This window comes from Buteo buteo, chromosome 9 (genome assembly GCF_964188355.1).
Source record: "Buteo buteo chromosome 9, bButBut1.hap1.1, whole genome shotgun sequence".
Classification (NCBI taxonomy): domain Eukaryota; kingdom Metazoa; phylum Chordata; class Aves; order Accipitriformes; family Accipitridae; genus Buteo; species Buteo buteo.
In genome coordinates this window covers 36,147,885-36,168,969 of record NC_134179.1, presented here as the reverse complement: position 1 = coordinate 36,168,969, position 21,085 = coordinate 36,147,885, and the positions used below count along the sequence as shown (strand labels likewise).

The window sequence follows — 21,085 nt, the reverse complement described above, 5'->3', positions numbered from 1 at the left end:
AAATCAAATATTAAAAATAAAATATACCTTAAAATTACTGAATTTTGAAGTAAATGCTGTTAACGTGTCAGGCTGAACTATGGTAACAATTTATTCCAGCCTTAAAGGTGTTGATAATTTTAGAATAAAGAATATGACATGCTTCTGTCCATTTAAAAATATTTTATTGTAAGATGCCACGTTCCACCTTTTTCCAGCTCTGGACCTTCACTGTGCCAGCACACACACCTAAAAAAGCGATCGTCGTGCCTTGGAAAGTTTTCCCAACGGTCTCCCTTTTACTGATGGATTCTTCGTGGCTCACGCAGAATGACACCACCCTCCTGCATAGCTTTTTCAAATTCCTGAATCTTGTTTAAAAGACAGAGAGACAAGAATAAATACCAAGAAAAGCCATCAGCACCAAAGTATCAGTGGGGACACGTTATGTGGAGGGGCAGAGGTTAACAGCCTCACTGAAGCACAATGCCAGGAACTGCAGTTTGTCAAAGCTACCCTTTTGAGTGTTGCAGGAAGGGATTGTCAAGCCACATAAGAAAATTAATGGTGAAGAGGAGTAAAATTAATGCTTAAAAAGGGCCAAATAAGCGTAAGGAGATGGGTACTTGCCGAGTCACAACGATATTCCCAGGGGATAACAGCTTTAAAGTTCACAAAGTTGATTCCTGCTTCCAAACAGCGCTGTGCCATTACACGGCCAAGGTTTCTGCATGCTGTTACTCCCTTGGGACTGTAGAGATGCCTCTTTATGGCCCACTCTCGGGTAGAGGCAGATACCACAACATCCCCGTTACAGCGCTCAACGAAGGCTTCTACATAATGCTGTGTCCGCTCAAGCCGTAATCTGAGTGAAGGAAAGAAAGAACACGGGATTATGATGTCTTTTCCAGATGTATGGAGAGCACACCTTCAAATGCTTAAACGTGTAAGTAACTCACTTTGTGAAACATAACTGAATGTACTAGAACTATTAATATAATAATGAATTCTGGATATTGCTTTTATTATCTAGGGTTTTGCTTGTCAGGACATAAAATAGGACTCATATTACCAGTTCAGCAGAGTGAAATTCCAAGAGCAACTTTTCACCAGTTACTCAGGTGCACAGTCCTACGCTGCCTCACGCCAGCATGCACTCCAAACCAAGCACTGTCCACCTGCACAATCCGGTACAGGTGCTTATGAGCTAGACCAGGGGAACGGCTCCAGCAGAAATGTAACTTCAGGTTCGCGACGCAGTCTCTGAAAGGCTTGTGCTTACACACCAGGTGACAACTTGTCAGGATCAGCAAGTAGTCAAGCAGTACTTCATAAGCCGTAACACATAACCACAGATACTAGGAGCAACTATTTCTTATCAGATTGAGACAAAATCAGAGTTCCAGGTATGAACAAACTGGATGTGGTTCTCCCCTCAAGAACAAAATAATGATTTTGCATCCTCAGCTTAAAATGAACTTATTTTCCACATGACAAGCAATCAGCATTTTCTTAAAAAACAAACAAAACCCCCCCCCAAACTGACTATTACAGTGCCTCAGATAAAACAATGATGCATGGTCAACACAGGACTAGGAGAATCCTAAATTAAACAGCAGTTGCTCAAGCAGTATTACTGCTACCTTAACAACAGACAGAAAAATCTTCAACATGTATGCTAACTTTGACATGATGCGAGCCTACTGTTCTCCAAGCACAAAAGATAGCTGTTGATTAAGAACAACTAAGGGGGCAACTGATTCAACAACTCAAAAAGTGCACTTTGGAGACATTCCACCTGGCGGGTTTCTGGGGTTTGGCTTTGTCTTATTTGTTTGTTTTCTTTTGGAGTCTTCAGTTGTGCTGGTGACTTTCTGACTCACCTATGCCAGAATTCACGCTTTGGCCATGTTGTCTTCCAGCCACGCTCCTTCCTAGCCAGGGCCAACTGCTCCAAGTTCCGAGGATTCCTGTTAGTGAACTCTGGGGCAACAACCTCATTTTCGCTTGTGTCCACTTCGGTCTCAGTTTTGGGAGTGGCCGTAGTTGATGCGAAACGAAGACCTTGGGGAAAAACAGAACATAAAATCCCCCAGACTTAAAAAAAAAATATAACGCAGACAGTAGAACGAATACAAGACAGACTGATGCAGCCTCTAAAAGTTAGCAGAGCAAAATCTGGTTTTTTGTTTTTTAAACACTTGATAGATTACCAGAGGTCAACCTGTTTCTGCAATTCATCATGTGAACTGTAAGCTAAAAATGAAAAGCATATTAACACTGCTTCAAAACTCACGCATGAAGTATAAACTCATGCATGACCAGAAGATCCCTAGGATTAAGGCTTTACAAAACACTGGAAGTACAGAAAAAAACAATAACAAGGTAAAAATCCTCTATGCTGTCAGCCTAATCGTCACTGATTAACCTAACAAAGAGGAATCTGGAGTTAGGCTCGCACACTCACTCTGCTACACAACTTTTAGGTCCAGAGAAGCAGCGGGAACCGCTCACCAGAGCGATGGGCAGCGTCTCTCCTTGTCAGACCGCCCGCCCCGGCCAGAGACGCCCCAGCAGCGGCCCAGTCCCACAGTAACCCGAACGCCTATTACAGGCGGGAGCCCGGCACCGACTGGGGCCTGCGCACGGCGGAACAGCCCTGGGATCACCCCTCTGCCGGCAGCACGGCGCGGTGAGGCGGCGCGGAGCCTCCCTGCCGGGAAGGGCCGGCATGGCGAGCCGCAGAGCGGCTGAGCTTACCCGCTCTGCGCGCCTGGAGCCCGCCGGCCGCCAGCAGCAGGCGGCTGCGGCTGCTCAGCGCCATGGGGAGCCGGTGCCCGCCACGGCCTCGGGCAGCAGTCGCCTCCCCGCCGCTCACGGGCAGCTGGGCGCCGCCATCTTGGCGAGGGCGGCACTTCCCCCGGAAGCCGGCCGCAGGGACTTCCGCCCGCAGTCGATGAGGTCAGGCAGAAGCGCCGGCCCAGCGCCCCCTCGGCAAGCTGTCCAGGGAAGGGCCTGGTTGTGTCTGACGCGTTTTACAGAATAAAGCGGGAAACTCTTCCCCGACTCGGAGATGGTATTTGATTTTTCCCCTTGGAAAAGGGGCGCGAGGAGACACCGAACTGCAGACACCGGGGCAATGTGTCCTGCAGCGGGCCCAGGAAGCAGGCTCCCACCGCCTCTCAAAAGCCACGGGATGAGAGACCAGAGCCGCTACAAAAACTGCCTACCGTTATTAAAAGCAAAACCGCGCCTTTCGCGCTGCAGACTAGGGATCCACCGCTACTGACTCGGGCACAAGCAGCGCCGGGAGGCGTGCGATACCGCCGAGCCCCCCGACGGCAGCGGCGGGCGCTGAGCCGCCCAGCCCGCTGCTCCGGCCGCTGCAGGGTTATCCCGACCGCTTACAAGCCCAGCACCCTCGGCCGAGGGGAAGGCGGCAGCTGCAGCCCTCCTCCGCCCCGGCCCGCTCCTTATGAGAGGAGAGAGATGGGGCGCGCACGCGCGCGAGTCCGCGCTGCCTTCTAGAACCTGCTGGAAGCTTTCCTGCCCCCACACCCCACTCTCCCGGGGCGTGGCGGCTTTGTTCAACCGCGCCCACCAATCGCGGCTTGAGGCTGGGCCGCCCCGCGCGCCTGGATTGGGCGGGCAGGGCGCGGCCCCGCCTCTCGCGCGGGCGGGGCCGTCCCCTCTCCCTCCACCCGCTCCCGCGTGGTGGGGGGTGGGGCGGCGTGTACCCAGCGTTCCCTGCGGCCCCTCTGGCCATTCCGTGGCTCCGCGCGCTGCCGTCCCGCTGGGCTTGGCGCGGCGGCCGGGCGGGAAGATGGCGGCGATGGAGGGACCCCTGGCTGTCTTCGGCGAGCGGACCAGCGGCGACACGATCCGCACGCAAAACGGTAACGGCCGCGCGCTGCCGGCGGGGGCTTGATGACCGGTGGAGGGAGGGGCGGCGAGGAGGTAACATGGCGCGGCCGTTCCCGCCGCCATGTGCTCACCCGGCTCTGCCCCCACCCAGGAAGGGTCTCGCCCTGCCGCCGGCTTCCCTCAGCCCCGAGCCGCTAGGAGCCTGGGGGGGTGGTGGGGGGTGGCACTGCTCTTTCTCCGCAGCGCCCAGGGGGAGAGGAGAGGCTTGCGCCATCCCGTGCCGCTCCCCAGCGTCTCGGTGGCGAAGTGATCCCGCGTCCCCCCCCCCCCCTTCCTGGGGAGAAGCATCCAGCGGGAGGGGGGGCGGCAGCTGACCGGAGGCCGGCTCGGTTCCATCCCGAGCTCGTAGGGCCTGAGCCGGCAAGGCCTGCAGACTGTTTGAGGAGGCTTGGTGGTGAAGGCGCGGCCGGGGAAGCTTACTGGTCAAGAGCACAGGGAAATAATCTGCTTCTGAAAGTGGGGACCGTCCTCAAGGTGGGGGTCTTTAGCTGTAGTTCTCAAAAACGTTCCACGTTTCTGAGGATTTTGTGTCGAGTCCCGGGGGAAGGCTGCAAATTCCGAGACTGTTCTCGGTTTCTGAGTAGATAAAAGACAAAGGAAGAAGCTGAAGACCTGCTTCCTGATGATCGCGACAGTCGCACAGCTCTGATGATACTTGAGGTGGAGCACTTAGAATGAAAATTACTTCAGCCTGCGGTTGAGATTCTACTTGACAATGTACCCTTTGGTACAACGGTTATTTCTTTCAGAAAGCTGCCATTACTTCTCTAAAGCCAAAGAAATAGTTGCTTTTGTTTGGAGTTCAGAGTGAAGGTCTGAGTGGTAACTATTCCCATTATACTACCACTTTTTCAGTTTCCAGATTAAGTGGCTATGCTTGTGGGATAAAGGAAAACTTGCCATGGTCTGAAGGAAAAGGTTGATTGTATCTTTTTCCTATATGAAATTGGCAGAACATCCTTTTAAAAAAGCAACTGTGTTAGACGTTTCATGTTACTTTAGTTGTGACTAAAAGGTCATTTTTTTCTTCCTTGACTTAGTTACGGAAGAAGTGTTTTGTTTCAGTCACGGACCTAGTTGGGACTAAAAAATATGTTACTAATTGATATATGGTGATACCATTGTTCTGTATCTGCCTAGAACTGAGGAGTAAATGAGAGTGAAGTTTCAAGCCATGAGTTGCTGCTGCCAAAAGAAACAGTGCTACCAACCTCTACTGAGCTACCACCACTGCTCTTCTGACCTCAGTAGTGTCCTCCATCTTACCAAGCCAGCAGAAAACTATTCTTTTTTTCTGATAAGTTAGCGTTGCCAGCTTAGGTAGCTGAACCAGCTTGGAGGGACGAGTGAGGTTTGGCACAGATTGTATTTTTGAATAGCAGCAAACTATTACTAGCTTAGCTAGGTAGAAACCTAATCCTAAATTAGGTCACTTTATCTCAAGTTTCTGAATTGCAGGTTCTTGGAATATTTTCTTGTAAACCTGAATCACCTTCAAGTTGGAAAGATAAAACTTTTTCTTTCATTTTTGCAGTTACTGCTGCGTCTGCTATTGCCAATATTGTGAAGAGTTCTCTTGGGCCAGTTGGTCTGGATAAGATGTTGGTGGATGATATTGGGGTAAGTAAGCTTTCTTTAAGAAGTGTCAGGAGGACTTGTATTCCTGTGTAAAAGTGCTTCCGCTTAGTGTGCTTCATAGGTTTAATGTGCATGTGCCTGGTTTTTTTCCATGGTTTTGAGACGGGGTAGGAGGACAACTGTGGTAAAATTGAGCATCGGGTAATGTGTGCTACATCATTTTAGTTTAATCTGGTACTGTAGTTTATGTGGTACAGTTGTCTCTTTTCTACGTGTAAGTTCTTGTCACCATTTACAAGTATTGGTCAAATTCACAGGAATGAATATCACCGTTAAAGTCAGGCCTTATGGTGGTGTTGACTTGTATGTCCTGGTCTCCACATTAGAAGAAATAACAAAAGAATTAATCCTATAACAATTTTGAAGCAGTATTTCGTATTTTAAAATATTTCAAGCAAATGAGGAAAGTTTGCCATTTTACAAGCTGTTGTAATAAAATACTGTGTTAGGGGGTATGTGCAAAATGTTTGATGAGTTTCTGTAACAAAGACTTTTCTGATAAAATGAAAGTGCCGGTTCTGCGCTGGTAACATTTCTGTTGGTAGAATGGGACTCCTGTTTAAAAAGAAGTAGTAAACATTTGGTATAAATAGTTATTTTATGGACATTTGTGAAGAATAATTAACTTTCATTTGTATCAATGTTATGAAACACACCAGTCAAAACATAATAGAAACATACTTTGTATTAACATTTGATTTCTGAAAATTAGGATGTGACCATTACTAATGATGGTGCAACCATTCTGAAGCTGCTAGAAGTGGAACATCCTGCTGCAAAAGTTCTTTGTGAGCTGGCAGATCTGCAAGACAAAGAAGTTGGTGATGGGACAACCTCAGTGGTATGTAGAAAGTTTTAGTCAGGTACACCAAAAGTCAGTGTTTCATTATCACAATGCCGCTTTTAATTTATCTGTTATGAATCTTGATGCAGTGTTGAACAATTATACATACAGAATAAAAAAAGCTTGCAGTTGACTGAATATAAGCAAGTATAATTCTAGGTTGCAAGTACTTGTTTCTGCCAAGTAGACGTTGGACAACTATTTGTGATTCTACTTTCCACTTAATGGCAATAGATAGTTATTTTGCTCATATAGAATACATGTATTTAGTGTTTGTATTTCAAACAGGTAATTATTGCTGCAGAACTTCTAAAAAATGCAGATGAGCTTGTGAAACAGAAAATTCATCCTACCTCCATTATTGGTGGATACCGACTTGCTTGCAAGTAAGAAACTAATACAGTTGAAGTACATTGCATTTTTTAAGGTACAATAAGTGCATGCTTTTTGTTTATTTCTGTATTTGTGTCTGTGTTAATACAGGCTTCTCAGTGCAAAGTGGATATAGTGTTTTGATTTGGGGGGGTGTTGGTTTTTTTGGTTGGTTTGGTTTTGGGGGGGGGTTCTATTTTGTGTTTCTGTAATCCCATAAAAATGTCACGTTCCCGTCCTAGAACCTGAATCAATTTCATCCCTGTGTTCCTTGAGGTAACAATTAGAAGGGCTGAAAACATGTAAGATTTTTATCTTTTTGTGGGGGTGGAATTCTTTACCAGTTTTTGTCTTTATTCTACAGGGAAGCAGTTCGCTACATCAATGAAAATCTTATTATTAACACAGATGAATTGGGCAGGGAGTGCCTAATTAATGCTGCTAAAACATCAATGTCCTCTAAAATTATAGGAATGTATCCTTTAATTTGATCAAGTTAGGTTAGAGGGATTGGAGAGCTTGAGTAGCTGGGCTAGTTTCTTTCACAGCAGTTTTTATGAATGGGGTATAGTATGCAAGCTGTTGTTTTTATAAGAGGGGTGTGAAAAATATTTCACAGATACTGTTATGTGGCATGGGAGAACATGTTCAGACTCGTCCAATTTATTTAAACCTGGTTAGGCACGTAACAGTAGCTTTAACAGTGTATTGTTTCCTTACAACATGGTGTGTTAGCGAGACTAGATAAGGAATTGTGTGAATGGAAGAACCTGTTGCAAATGTCAAGTACCTGGTGAGTGAAACTAGAGGAAAGAAGGTTGCATTTTACTCGATAGTCACAGAAAAACCTGCATTTTTTAGCTTTTGCACTAACAAGGGAATGCAGACTGACCATAGGATAGGTATATTTGTTAAGGAACAAAAGGTGCGTAAAATGCAAACATCACGTTAGCCTGTCCTAATTTTCTTAGCAGTGTTTCAGCTTTAAGAATTACTCTCGTTCATTTAAGGCAATGGTAAAGAAAGCTAGCACTTCCATGCCTTTCTGGAGTTTGTTTTTTAGAATCAGTATTTGACTCCTAGTTTGGGCACTATCAGTGACTTTTTTTTCTTCAGCGTAATACTAGTTTTCTTATTCAGTTTTAACCTTAACAACATTTTAGTGATGGTGATTTCTTTGCTAATATGGTGGTGGATGCTGCACTGGCAGTTAAATATACGGACCAGAAAGGTCAGGCTCGGTATCCAATCAACTCGGTTAATGTTTTGAAGGCACATGGCCGCAGCCAAAAAGAGAGCATACTTGTGAACGGTTACGCTCTGAACTGCGTGGTGGGCTCACAGGGTAAGAACGTGCTATGTTTCATAAAGCTTTTATGTGAACTCAGTCCTCTTAGTCTTTCTGCATGGATCTTCTTACTGACTGCATTAGTAGCAAATCGTGTGTTTTCAATTCTAGAACAATTAAACAAAAACACAAAAAAACCTTACTGCTTCAGCAGTGGTTTCTCGGCTAGGGTCTGCCGGCTAGTAGTGATCTGCAAAGTGTTGGTGAGTGACTATAGGTTCCCTAGCTCGGTAGCAGCATCATGATGCTGTGATCTTCTGGAACATAAATGCCTCCCTTGTGGGGAGCCAATGTCAGGTTTGTAGAGAACGGTTAACATTTAGCAGAGCTGTGTTGTGATTAAGTAACGTAACGGATGCGAGGCTGTCAGATTTTCGTGGTAATTCATGTTTTGGGGATGGAGTCTGTAAAAAGGTAACAGAGGTTACAGAAGAGACTTTTAAAAAAAATAAATCCTTTCTGTAAAAGTCTATTAGGATTTTTCTGTTGTAGGGCAGAACTGGAAGTGAAGAAGCAAACTGAATAGAAATCTGAAATGTGAAATTAATGTTAGTTTTAATCTCTAATGCTAACTTGATGTTCTGTTAACTCGATTTGACAAAATCCTTTTTCTTTCTTGTTTCCTCTCGTCAGGCATGACCAAGAGAATAGTTAATGCAAAGATTGCATGCCTTGACTTCAGCCTCCAGAAAGCCAAAATGAAGCTTGGTGTTCAGGTTGTTATCTCAGACCCTGAGAAGCTGGACCAGATAAGGCAGAGGTGTGTGGAAGCTTGAGTAACTGAGACAGTAGGGTTTCACAGGCTGGTTTTGGTCTCTTCAGTTGAGGTGGCTTGGTGTAATTTTTGCTGAGTGCAAAAGGTAGAAACGTCTTAAATGTTAACATTTCCCAACAATACCAAATATTAATGGTAGAAGTCTTCATTTCTGGAGGCAGAACTAGCATTAGGTGAGTCTTCAAGAAATCCAAGTATGATTGTGCAGTGGTCCCTTCTTGCAGAGCTCTGCGTTAAAATTTCAGAAAATGGGTTGACAGAATGTGATTGTAGGTTTTTAAACACATTTTTAGAACTTTGTCTTTATCCTCTCAGAGAGTCGGACATTACCAAAGAAAGGATCCAGAAGATTTTGGCCACTGGTGCCAATGTTATTCTCACCACTGGAGGTATTGATGATATGTGTCTGAAGTATTTTGTTGATGCTGGTGCTATGGCAGTACGAAGAGTTGTAAAAAAGGACCTTAAACGGATTGCTAAGGCATCTGGAGGTTTGTATATATAAAAATATCTCTTTTTTTTTTTTTTTTTTTTTTTAAAAGTAAAGGCTGTTGTTATGGTATTAGTAACTAATTTTCAAAATATGGCTTCTTAACATGCAAGCCATGCAAGCGGAGGATGAGTAGAGCTGAGGCACTCTTCTAAGGTTTTAACTTCACTGTTGCGTTTAAGGGACTTCTGTCAAGGTAGAGGAGTACTGTAAGAGTTGACTGCTGAAGATTTACAGTGGGGAAAAAAAAATGGTGCCTTGAACTGGGAAGACTGTCCTCTTGTGGAAATGGGAGCCAGAATCTGTAGTTACTTAGAAGTCTTTATTAAGCACACATTGATAAGCCTCTGTTTGGAGAGTTGTGTTAAGCACATTGTTTTAGGAGTTATTAATTTGTCTTGAACTATCTAATCATTAAATACATACTTAAAAAAATTCTGGTTCTTGACATTTTTATCTGTCAATTCTTAAATTTACAAGAAAGCATTTTCATTATGGTAAAGCACAGGAGCCTGTACTAGCTGTGGAAAAGTACGTGCTGTAGAAGTTGAGCAAAAAGAACAGTATGGATTATAAACTGTGGAATATTGAATTGCTGAGAAGTGCTGTTGAATTTAAGAAAAACCTGTTTAGGCTGCTTGTATTTCTGTTTTCAATTCCTATTTTTCTTCCTGTGTGCCTGTTCTGGGAAGTCAGCAAAGGATGTGCTGGAATTGAATGCTAATTTCACTTTTTTTTGTTAAAGCAACGGTATGTTCGACCCTTGCAAACCTTGAAGGTGAGGAGAGTTTTGAGGCATTAATGCTGGGACAGGCGGAAGAGGTGATTCAAGAGAGAATCTGTGACGATGAGCTGATTCTAATCAAGAAGTAAGGATCTTTTTTAAAATACTCAGTTTTGTATACACTTTCCACTACGTTTGAGATAAAATCCCATTTATTTACTTCCACGCTATCTCAGTGGTTTGAGTAGTTATATGCATGGGAAAGAGTATACAAGTCCACTGCAGATTAGAGGTGAGAGTATCAGTATTTAATCTCTTTTGCTGGGGCTGGACACCTGTTTCATCAAAGGGTATTTTTGGTTTTTGTTTTTTGGGGTTTTTTTAATGGGTAAGAAGAGCAACAATTGCTAACTGTCCACACACATTCTATTTTCCCTTTAAGTTTTTAGTATGCCACTGCAGTCTGCTACCTGAAGACTTGAGTATCAGCTTGTTTAACAAGAACATAGCTTGGATTTTAACTATTCCACGGCTTCAATATCCCTTCTCAGTGTTCAGCTTCCTGTGTTCTCATTTGTGCATGAATGAAATAATCTGACCATGGAACTTGTGTGGAAGTTACATGACTGCTTATACTGTAACATTGGCAGTCATCAGCTCACTTGATGGCTATGCAGAAGAGAAATTTTAGTATCTAGTTACATTTCCCCCCTGTTTGATGGGAAAACATCTTGTCTGTCATACTTCTGTCAGGTAGCTTTCTCTAAGACTAAAACTAGGTTCTTGCGTATTAGAAATTAAAATACTAAGTTACAATGTACATATCCTGGAAGGGTGCATAACAATATTAAGATTTTCTTTTAAATGTTGAAAGAATCTGGCTCAACTGAACTTGGCTTTAGAAGAATTGTAGCAAGAAGAGGTTTAGTTTATATTCTGTTCAACACAGCTAACTTCGGATTCCTTTTTTCCCCTAGTACAAAGGCTCGTACTTCAGCATCAATTATCTTACGAGGAGCTAATGACTTCATGTGCGATGAAATGGAACGATCTATACATGATGCTCTCTGTGTTGTTAAAAGGGTATTGGAATCCAAGTCTGTTGTCCCAGGTGGTGGTGCTGTAGAGGCAGCACTTTCAATATATCTTGAAAATTATGCAACCAGCATGGTAAGCCTTACACAAAGAAGTAACAGTGTGCGTGTGTTAAACTAGGACAATGTGAATTTTCAAGCAATTATTTTCTTCTTCTAGAAGTGGGTTCTGTGGTTCATGAAAACCTAATCATCTTAGAGAATGCAAGCTGCTGCTTTAAAATGGAGGATGAGTTATTCTTTCTCTGATAATTAGGCTAGATGTTCCTTTGACAAAAGAATAGGTTTTGCATGTCAAAACCCCTGCCTGCTATTGACACTCTTCATCATGGCTGTATTGTTTCCTCTTTTGTTGCAGCAATTGGTTTAAAAACTTTTTTCTCTTTCTAGGGATCACGTGAACAACTTGCAATAGCGGAATTTGCAAGATCCCTCTTAATAATTCCAAACACATTGGCAGTAAATGCCGCTCAAGATGCGACAGATCTTGTTGCAAAGTTGAGAGCATTCCACAATGAGGCTCAAGTTAACCCAGATCGCAAAAATCTGAAATGGCAAGTATCTCTGTAGGAAGGCCAAGTGGGTTGGTGACTTAGATGGAAAATTGTTCTGCCTGTTTACTGAATCATGATTTGCATGTAAAAAAAGGGTGTAGGTTATCACTGAACTTTTCTCCCTCTGTCCTTCAGTCCTACGCATGTGTCACTGGGACCTAGTAGTAGTAGTTAGAAAGCGTACTCCCAGCTGTATTTCTGCTTCTTCTACCTCTCCATCTGACTATTTCTTATTTGCAGGATTGGTCTTGACTTGATCAATGGGAAACCTCGTGATAACAAGCAAGCCGGTGTCTTTGAACCAACCATGGTTAAAACTAAGAGCCTGAAGTTTGCAACAGAAGCTGCAATTACTATTCTTCGAATTGATGATCTTATTAAACTGCACCCTGAAACTAAAGAAGAGAGAGGGTGCTATGAAGATGCAGTTCACTCTGGAGCACTTGAAGAATAACTTAGGTTTTATTTATGTTTGTCTAACTTACACTTCCCACTCTTGTAACTAAGATGTTAATAAAACAAGTGGTTGAATGCTGCTGCTATTTTCTTGTGAACAAATTAATTTTTGGAAGTGAGGTTGGTATTTGTGTTGAGACTTTAAACTTTAGCGTCTGCTAGTAACTAGAGTGCCTGCAGTAGCCACTAACCATTTTGTCACGGCAGTGATTGAGTGGCAAAAAGTAATAGAGTAAGCTTATTGTTTAATTTTAGGCAAAACAAACACATGTAAGCTCCTTGATTAGCAGTTTATTAGTAAACTGTTTCAAAGCTAGTTAACACTTGCTATTCATTCATTCATTAACATTCATCTCTCGACGCACATGGCTATTCCCATTCCTCCTCCAATACAGAGAGCAGCAACACCACGTTTTCCACCTGTTCGTTCCAGGGCGTGTAGAAGAGTAACAAGGATGCGACAACCAGAGGCGCCAAGAGGGTGGCCAAGAGCAATAGCTCCACCTTGGATGTTAATCTTAAAAAAAAAAAAAAAGCCAATACAGAATATTGAGTTAAGAAATCATTTAACTGGCTTAGTTTGGTTTCAAGGTGAATGACTTCATTGGATATAGTCCTTGATTGTGAATAAGCCTGAAACTGCTACCCCCATTTCAAGGAGAAATTGGACATGGATGCAACACCTATTAGTATTTCTTCTGAAAGAGGCCCATCTTTACTCTCTGAAGATAATTCAGGTGATAATTGAGGCATGTTTAGGGAGGGGAGGGTAATGCCCACATTTTTTGCCATCGCTGGAAGGATACAGTGGCAAATACACTTCCAGCAGCAAGTTCAACTGCTGAAGTTAATTACAAGCATGCTCAAGCAGTTACCTGGCTTTGCATACAAATGCACTGTAACACAGTTGCAGGCTGTTCAGCTAGGAAAGGATTTGCCTGCCAGCACAGCCAGGCTACAGCAGAGTAGCATACAGAAATGCCTACTGGCATTCCCATCCTTTTTGCTTATGGCAGAGCGATTGCAAGAGGACCCTGCTCGCCTCTTTGGAATACAATCCAGATGCACAGAATAGAACAACTTCAAATTACAGAAGGCAAACTAATTATGGCCTCAAACATACTCCTTACCTTTTCTGGATTTACTTTCAGTTCTTTTGCTATTGCAACAGATAGCGATGCAAAGGCTTCATTAATTTCAAACAGGTCAACTTGTTCCAAAGTCCAGCTGGCTTTGTCAATCTGAGAAAACAGAATATAGAGAAGCTTTATTACCTTTTAGGTCTTCTTCAGCACCAGAGGAAGCTTTTTGTAAAACAAATTTGGTGATTTGAAGTCACCACTTAAAACAAGTTGAAGGAAACAAGTTTTTTATAGCTAGCGTTGACAGAATTCTTGAAGACAACAGACAAGATTTCAGTGTTGGCAGAAGTCAGTACAGTGTGCTATAAAATGCTGGCTGCTCTTAAAAAATGTTGATTCATTTTACATACATAGTGGTACTGCAATTGTGGGAATCAAACTGTATGTAGCGCCCTTAATAGAACAAGCACTGTTTTCAAAAGTAGGTTTTAACAGATACAAGAGCAAGTTTTTCAGGACATAAGTCTGGTTCCATCAGATTTTTACACAGGAAATAGTGAAATGACCATTAGTGATGGGTGTCAAGTGCAGTTTGTCTAGTAGAGACAGTATGGAAACCATTCACCTTCCGGGAAAAGTCTTTAAGATTTACTATGTTGTTGTAACGCTAAAATGCATGGCCTAGTCATTCTTTCACTGTGCAGTGCTACTACGAAATTCTGAAGAGATATACTGATAATACATGGAGGGTGTGAAGTGTTTGATAACACACAAAGCTTACATCATGAAGTAGTGTGCCCTTTTTCAAAGTACCTATAAAATTATAGGTACTGTTAAATACAGGTTGTCTGTTCTACAAGTTAAACTAAAACTGTGTATTGTGTATACATTTATAGCATTCTTGATGTAAAAGAAGTTTGAGATCTGGTAAGAAAAAGCTTCAGCATTACAGTTTTTCTCATGAAAAGCCACAGAGGTTGGGTGAGTTCAAGTTAGGCTTCTACATTGCCAGAACATTTCAGAGATGAACAAAACAAGGCCTTCACAGTATAAATAAAACTAAGAAGGAATACTAAAAGCAAATCTATCCTTATCAGCTGTACAAGAGCTCTTTTCATGCTCAATTTCATAGCTGTTTTAATATAACCAGCTGGGGTTGCCATGGGCTACGTCTGTATTAGCAAGCAGTGTGGTGCCATAGGGGCTGCTCACGTGGGGCATTTTATTCGAGACCCTTGTCCCGTGGACTGAACACAGAGTGCATCAGTGGGTGCAATAATGGTCTGAGCACATTAGATGTGGTTCTGGAGTGTACCTTCTTGTTTAGTTTCATCTGAAAGGAGTCCAATTCGCGTGCTCCAACCCTTTCACAGGGCAAACTAAAACAGGGCACCATCACATTTGCTAAGGCAGAGGCACTCACTGACCCTTCTCTCAGTGTTGTACTATTGCAAATACAACCAGACAGTGATCTGAAATTAATCCTGCCAGACAGCATCAGAACCATATCATGGCAGGACCAAATCATCCCCAAATTAGGTTAGCATACACATCCATGAGACTTGATCTTTAGCCTCGCAGATTATCTAGGTGGCCTTTCACAAACCCACCTAGTTTATGCTCTGAACTCTATTCATAGACCTATACATTTATTTTTTTTTCCAATGAGTAAGCACTAGCCTGGTAGCACTAGAACCCTTAATCTTACATTCGCTCCACTATTTTAAGTCTTGTTTTCACTTAGTTTATTTTTTGTACTGAATTTTCCTTAGAATATTGAAAAAACAACTCATGGCCAGGAAATGAAAAGTAATTACAAGCAAGAGTTTTTAAATAATAGATACATAGATAATTACTTACAGCTTGCTTTATTGCTGAAATGGGCCCTACTCCCATTATAGATGGATCTATGCCTGTCTGAGCCCAAGATACAATCCGAGCCAAAGGCATAAGACCTCTCCTAGCAGCTTCCGATTTCTTCATTAGAATTACAGCTGCAGCTCCATCATTTATACCTGTGGAATGACAAACTTGTATGCATTTGTTTGGGTTTATGGCTTTTACTGTACCACCTTTTCCTGCTTGTTCACATCCTAGACAAAACAAAAATCGCACATCTTTTATTGGTTTAGGTCAGTATTGTTCAGATCAGCCAAGTCTGACCTCTGACACAAACAGTTAAAATGGGTAACATATCTATACTGCCGTAAATGTGATGTTTGTGATTTCTCTTTGGAAACCAACAGGTGTAAGAATTGAGGCAAATGTGAAAAAGGACCACATCAGATTTATTAGGTCGACTTTGGAAGAGGCAGCATGAGGACCAAGGAAGAAGTTTCAAAGCTGCCTGAGGCAGGAGACTTAGTCCCACAGGACTAACATTTTTCAAATATGAATTGTTAAGTTTTCCTTTGTCCAGACCTGCAGTATTAGAAACCACTAGACAGCTAGTTTTAGAAACAGAGGACGTAGTTTCTATTTGTTTCAGCCTACCAAATATTGCTGCTGTTATCCAAACACCTGTATTGCTTCATAGAAAGCAAGCAAAAGACAATTCATTGTTAAAGAATTCCTCCACCACAGTTATATTCAAGTACTACCTACATTGTCAAATATGTTGCCATTTCCTGCAAGATATATTCAGCAGTAACCACACGGCAGCCTAACCCCTCGCAGAGACCCTGCCTTGAGCCACAAGCAGCTACTGTTTTCCATTTTGGTTTTAGCCAGATGGACCAACCTGAAGCATTAGCTGCTGTTACTGTCCCAGTTCCATCTGTCAGGAAACAGGGCTTTAACTTTGCCATTGTTTCCAAGTTGCTCCCATGTCGAGGGTGTTCATCTGTTTTAACTTCTATAGGACCTGCAAAACAGAGCGTTATACTTGCAGGAGGGTCCAGTCACACAGACAGGTCTCGAACAGAAAGCCACCACAAACAACAGGCTGATCGAGAATATATGCCATATTCCTTTTAACCAAAAAGTCATCCTTGTGTCGGAGATATCTTCTGACTCAGTGCAGTTTAACCAATTGCTCTAACCCTCCAGCTGCTTCTAGCAGGACAGCTCTGGGTTTTCTGAGACAAACACTCGCAACTAAAATACTGTCTAGTTGTACAAAAGCAGATCTTATTCTTGCTGTTCCTAAGCCAGTAGCTTCTCTTCCAAGCAGAAGGCTATCTCCCAAATGATACTTGTAGGAATCTTGTCGCAAAGAGTAGTCGTGTCATTAATTATTATTATCTAAACTGGTACCAGGAAAGCCCTTCATTCATTTGTAACCAGCCTAACGCCAGAACGTTTCCCACGGGGTCTATTCAATGTAAATGTTGAACAACTGATTCTTGATTTCTGTTTGGAAAATTCAGTTTTTGCATCCACCTCACAAGGAGCTGGGGGAATTCCCCTGCTCTAGAAACAGACCTTGGGCTCAAGCACCATAATAGATCTGTTTATATCCCTAACAGACCTAAAGAGAAGCATACCTAATATATGTAACTTGACCTAGTTAATTAACTAGTAACCCTAATTATTGTCTCTGCATATTTTACTAGGTGGCAAGGTTTGCCAGATCAACGTGACTGTTTTAAGTTTGGTGCAGCAGGACTCTAACAAGATGAAAAATACTGATTTTTGTACCTCATCCAAGCCTAGGTTAAGTCAGCAGTTTGCCTGGGTAGTAATCACATCTCCAATAAAACATAGTAGTAGTATTTGCAGAGAGCTACATTTAGATATTCCACATTTGCGTTGCTTCTCTCTTATCTAAAAAATAACCACTGAAAGGTGAAAAAGAGAGCAAAAGGCTACACGCTTACAGAACAGCTTACAGAAAAGGCTGTGTAAGTGGGAAACCATCCACTGCTTATAGGAGACATAGTAGAAAACAGATTTTTTTCTGTAAAATCATTATCCATTCGCACCTACCTTTTTTAGAAGGTACAAGAACAGGAACAATTTCTTTTGTAAAATAGCCAGCTTTCTGTGCTGCCTCTGCCCTGTTTTGTGACTGTACAGCAAATTGGTCTTGTTCCCCTCTGCTGACTTGCCACTGATTGGCCACATTTTCGGCTGAAATAGGAACAAAATGCAAATTGCCATCAGGAAATGCTAAAATTTTAAGTTGTAAAATTGTAAGCAAAAAGGTAGTCATTAATGTTTGCTGTAGCAAGCAGCCAAGCTTGTTGAACAGTTTTCGTTCTGATTTCCTCGTTTTGTTTGCTCATGATTCTCTACTGTATTTTCTTTGGAAGGTAAAAATTTCTGTGTGGGATCTCCTCCCACCCAGATGGTATCCCAAGTTAGATACAAATGCAAACAAGCTTTTCTAGTTTATTCCTTCTCTGGACTACTATGCTCAGGTCTCTCTACAGCTACTTCAGAGGAGGGAACGGTTTGGAAGTTATTCTGTTTCATAAGCAGGGTCTGAAAAAGCAGTTGGCTGACTATCCCATCCAGGATGCAATAATCTGAAGTTGCAGAACCATGTGTATCCACAGTACACTTTACGCAATTCCTGCCGACTGTAAATCTGTGCTGCTGAATGCTTCAGTTACATACAGGGATTATTTTGCTTATTTTTGCTGAAATTAAATAAATTGCTCAGATGCAAAAGAGATGCATTGAGATTAGCTCAGACAGAAAAAAAACCAGTAGCTTTACAAACAAAGCAGAAAATGCCTTCAATGCCTTTCAGTATTAGGGATTTCTTTCTTTTTCATGACTACAACTTAAGGGCAGCTTGAAACACCTTATTTGAAACTTCAGATTTCTGAAATTTCCTGTCAGTGAATTCTTCCCCCCTTCCCAGTTAACCATTTCATTTTCTGGACTGTCACCACTTACCTGTTATACCCATATGATACTGATAAAATGCATCTGTAAGGCCATCAAGGATTACAGTGTCCTGCAAGGACGCCTCTCCCATTTTCACCCCAGCTCGCATGTGAATCACATGAGGTGCCTGCAAGAAGGTATTGTGAAAGGAGTTAGATGTTTTATATCTCCAGTGCACAATACAGTCAGAGAGCTGAAGAGACAGACCCCTGCCATGCGGCTGTAGGCAGCTACCCCAAATCCCAGCAGTCTCCATGGCTGCGCACTCTGTCTCTCCCTCTGAAGTCTGCCAGCCATGTGTGGTGTGTGTTTGCATGGCGCCTTTTCAGTAGCTAGAGTATCAGGCCTTTTTTTTTTTTTTATTAAAAAAAAAAAAAAGCTACTGAAGTCAATTGTTGCACATGTAAATTCATTCCCAAGCACAGAAACTAAAGCTACTCTTTCAATCTGCCTCCAGAGAGTTATAAATACAGGGTTTCAACACAACTTAATGCTGTTTGCTCCCAGCAAGTCAGTGCAATACGAGTGCAGTCATTTGCTTTACCTTGCTCATACTTTCCATGCCTCCTGCAACCACGATGCTGGAGTCTCCTGTCAGTATGGACTGAGCAGCCAGACATACTGCTTTCAAGCCTGACCCGCAGATCATCTGGCAGCTCCAGGCAGGCACAGAGTAAGGGATTCCCGCAGCAACACTTGCCTGCCGGACAGGGTTCTGGCCAGCACCTGCAGGAACAGGCAGCATTTTTCCTTTGTCTGTTCTTAACAAAATAAATGTCAGCCTTGTCACTTTTCACAACAGGTGCCCCGACTCCACCAAAATTTAGCACTCGCTCCTATTTTCAGTTGGTAGAGAAATTGGTGAGAAAAGTTTCCAGCAGTAATCTGTAAACAGGAGCTCAGTTACCTCACTCACGTATATTGTTGATCAATAAAACACCTGCAAGGTCAGGGACTTGCTACTGATAGTTTCATATCTGCAACGCTGCTTTTGATGGCAGGTCAGATGAAACACCAACTTCAAATTAGCACTAGCCCATTGTATGTGTATAAAATGAGAGCTCATTTAAATTGCTACTTGCTGAAGGGTTTCTCTGACATCTTCTGTACATCACCAGCAGACAACTCTCCCTAAGAGTTCCTACAGAAACCAAAGGCACAATTATGCAAATACAGTCCCCAAAGCTTCCATTCTTTGTTGTAATACTGATGGGAGAGAACAGGAGTGCTACATTCAAAGAAAACATTCTTCATCTGCATCTCCCCAGGCCAAAGTAATGCTAGCTCTTTGTATGCAAAGAAACAGATAAGGAGAGCACATCATTCAGCAAGCTAAAAATATCTGGATCAGCTTTAAGTAAGACAAAAATATTTATTTCCTTTATTTTCTTCCACCATCTTTAAAAATACAAACCTGCCCTATGACTCTACTGATTAAACATTACCCTGGCAAAAGCAGGGGACCGTTCAAAACAAACAATTCCCTATCAGCTGCATTTCCTTTAAATCAAAACATTTGTCTCGGAGCAAGTGGCATCACAGATCTGGCAGGTCGGTCTTGTGGATAAACACAAATGCAGGGCCTCGCACCTCAGCGTTATCGCTGCTTAGGATGTTAAATTTAGGAGAGGAGATGACCAACGCGAAAGAAGGGATGCTGTAACAGAGAGAAGAAACCGACTTTCACGCGTAGACTGTTAAGCCGCTTTGGGGATCTAATCCCCCACCCCATCCTTCCCAAAAGCCCGGCAGCGGCTCTGGTCACCCGGCGCGCACGGAGAGGCGGCCGAGCCGCCGCTCAAGCCCTTTGTGAACGACGAACCGCGCCCTCAGCGGCCGGCGATCGCGCCCTGAGCCACCGCCACGGGCTCTTCCCGCGGGGGAGCTAAGGAGGGACGTGGCCGTGCAGAGCGAGAAGGGGGGATCCCCGCCGCCGCCCCCCTACCTGCCGTGAGGACCTGCCCCAGGATCACCTCCGACACCTCCTCGGGGGCCAGCCCGGCCCGCCGCAGCACCTCACGGATGACGGCGGCCCCCAGCTCGTGGGCCGGCAGCGCCGACAGGCCGCCGTTGAAGGAGCCTGGGCGGACACAGAGGGAGAGAGCTCAGCGCCGGCCCCGGGCGGGAACACCCGCACCGCCCGGCCCGGCGCGGCCCCTCACCGACGGCCGTCCTGGCGGCGGAGACGAAGACGACGGGGTCCGCGCTCATGGCGGCAGCGGTGGCGGGCGCGGAGCCGGCGCTGAGGAGCAGGAGCGGGAGCGGCGGCGGCCGGAGCCTGAGGGAGAGCGGAGCCGGAGCCGGAGCCGGCGCTGAGGAGCAGGAGCGGCAGCGGCCGGAGCCTGAGGGAGAGCGGAGCCGGAGCCGGCGCTGAGGAGCAGGAGCGGCAGCGGCGGCGGCCGAAGCCTGAGGGAGAACGGAGCCGGAGCCGGCGCCGGGGCCGCCCCTCGCGTGTTGCCGGTCCCGCCCCCTCGCCCGCCGCCGGGCGGGACGGGCCGCGGCCGGCAGCGGGGTCGGGCGGAGCGGTGAGGGGCGGGGGGGGGCAGCCGCGACCGGGGGGTCGGGCCCTTCGCCCGGCCCGCCGGAGCCCCGGCGTCTGTTCAGCGCCCTCTGCCAACTCCCGCTCGTACTCAGTTTAGCTGTTTTTACAAAATAAAACGCGCAGACCGAACGCTCCGTTATCAGGCGGCGGCTTTAAGGGCCCTTTGTTCATTGCGCGGCGGCATTTCGGCGGGTGGACGGGAGCAGAAGAAAACCCAACAGAATGATTTAAATCAAACTATACAAAATTGCCTATCGCTGATCTGCTCGGCAACCATTACTGACGCCCAGAGACTACCAACACCCAACGTGGACTTTTTTTTTTTTTAATTTAACAGAAGCCTAACATATATATATATATATATATCATTTTTAGCATAGGCGGTGGCGTGCCGTCGGCCCAAGAGCCGTTCCCGTCTGACCTGCAC

At 44.2% G+C, this 21,085-nt stretch overlaps 3 protein-coding genes and 1 non-coding gene across 5 annotated transcripts; 2 read left to right on the top strand and 2 right to left on the bottom strand.

The window, feature by feature from the left end:
- Positions 1-142: 142 nt before the first annotated feature.
- Positions 143-2,907, bottom strand: MRPL18 (mitochondrial ribosomal protein L18). Its single transcript, XM_075036059.1, has 4 exons — positions 2,740-2,907; positions 1,863-2,043; positions 610-844; positions 143-350 (listed from the first exon to the last, which is right to left on the bottom strand). Exons 1-4 carry the CDS (start codon positions 2,801-2,803, stop codon positions 279-281), a joined length of 552 nt encoding a protein of 183 aa, XP_074892160.1. The 5' UTR covers positions 2,804-2,907; the 3' UTR covers positions 143-278.
- Positions 2,908-3,714: 807 nt separating this feature from the next.
- On the top strand, positions 3,715-12,284 carry TCP1 (t-complex 1). The gene is made up of 12 exons (XM_075036056.1): positions 3,715-3,875; positions 5,438-5,523; positions 6,254-6,382; positions 6,674-6,771; positions 7,122-7,232; positions 7,921-8,102; positions 8,739-8,865; positions 9,196-9,371; positions 10,116-10,239; positions 11,072-11,264; positions 11,579-11,742; positions 11,983-12,284. The coding sequence occupies exons 1-12, from the start codon at positions 3,803-3,805 to the stop codon at positions 12,194-12,196; spliced, it is 1,677 nt and encodes a 558-aa protein (XP_074892157.1). The 5' UTR covers positions 3,715-3,802; the 3' UTR covers positions 12,197-12,284.
- On the top strand, positions 4,732-4,867 carry LOC142035134 (small nucleolar RNA SNORA29). Its single transcript, XR_012651807.1, has one exon. It is a non-coding gene; the product is annotated as a small nucleolar RNA SNORA29 (small nucleolar RNA).
- Positions 12,285-12,469: 185 nt separating the features above from the next.
- On the bottom strand, positions 12,470-20,641 carry ACAT2 (acetyl-CoA acetyltransferase 2). Of its 2 annotated transcripts, XM_075036058.1 has the most exons (10): positions 20,459-20,641; positions 20,279-20,394; positions 20,062-20,196; positions 18,661-18,842; positions 18,126-18,243; positions 17,208-17,351; positions 16,021-16,143; positions 15,141-15,295; positions 13,329-13,439; positions 12,470-12,715 (listed from the first exon to the last, which is right to left on the bottom strand). In XM_075036058.1, exons 2-10 carry the CDS (start codon positions 20,325-20,327, stop codon positions 12,548-12,550), a joined length of 1,185 nt encoding a protein of 394 aa, XP_074892159.1. In that variant the 5' UTR covers positions 20,328-20,394; positions 20,459-20,641; the 3' UTR covers positions 12,470-12,547. The 2 variants fall into 2 exon arrangements, with proteins under 2 accessions (XP_074892159.1, XP_074892158.1); XM_075036057.1 differs by having other exon boundaries at positions 20,279-20,641.
- Positions 20,642-21,085: the final 444 nt, after the last annotated feature.

Excerpts from the sequence above, each read along its gene's own strand:
- MRPL18 (XM_075036059.1), bottom strand. The coding sequence starts at position 2,803 with ATGGCGCTGAGCAGCCGCAGCCGCCTGCTGCTGGCGGCCGGCGGGCTC. Across the intron at positions 845-1,862 it reads AAGCGTGAATTCTGGCATAG|ATTACGGCTTGAGCGGACAC; the intron begins GTGAGTCAGAAA and ends TCCTTCACTCAG. Across the intron at positions 351-609 it reads GGGAATATCGTTGTGACTCG|ATTCAGGAATTTGAAAAAGC; the intron begins GCAAGTACCCAT and ends CTTTTAAACAAG.
- TCP1 (XM_075036056.1), top strand. The coding sequence starts at position 3,803 with ATGGCGGCGATGGAGGGACCCCTGGCTGTCTTCGGCGAGCGGACCAGC. Across the intron at positions 8,866-9,195 it reads CTGGACCAGATAAGGCAGAG|AGAGTCGGACATTACCAAAG; the intron begins GTGTGTGGAAGC and ends TTATCCTCTCAG. Across the intron at positions 11,743-11,982 it reads GATCGCAAAAATCTGAAATG|GATTGGTCTTGACTTGATCA; the intron begins GCAAGTATCTCT and ends TCTTATTTGCAG.
- ACAT2 (XM_075036057.1), bottom strand. The coding sequence starts at position 20,327 with ATGAGCGCGGACCCCGTCGTCTTCGTCTCCGCCGCCAGGACGGCCGTC. Across the intron at positions 17,352-18,125 it reads GTATCATATGGGTATAACAG|CCGAAAATGTGGCCAATCAG; the intron begins GTAAGTGGTGAC and ends TTCCTATTTCAG. Across the intron at positions 15,296-16,020 it reads AACAGCAGCTAATGCTTCAG|GTATAAATGATGGAGCTGCA; the intron begins GTTGGTCCATCT and ends GTCATTCCACAG.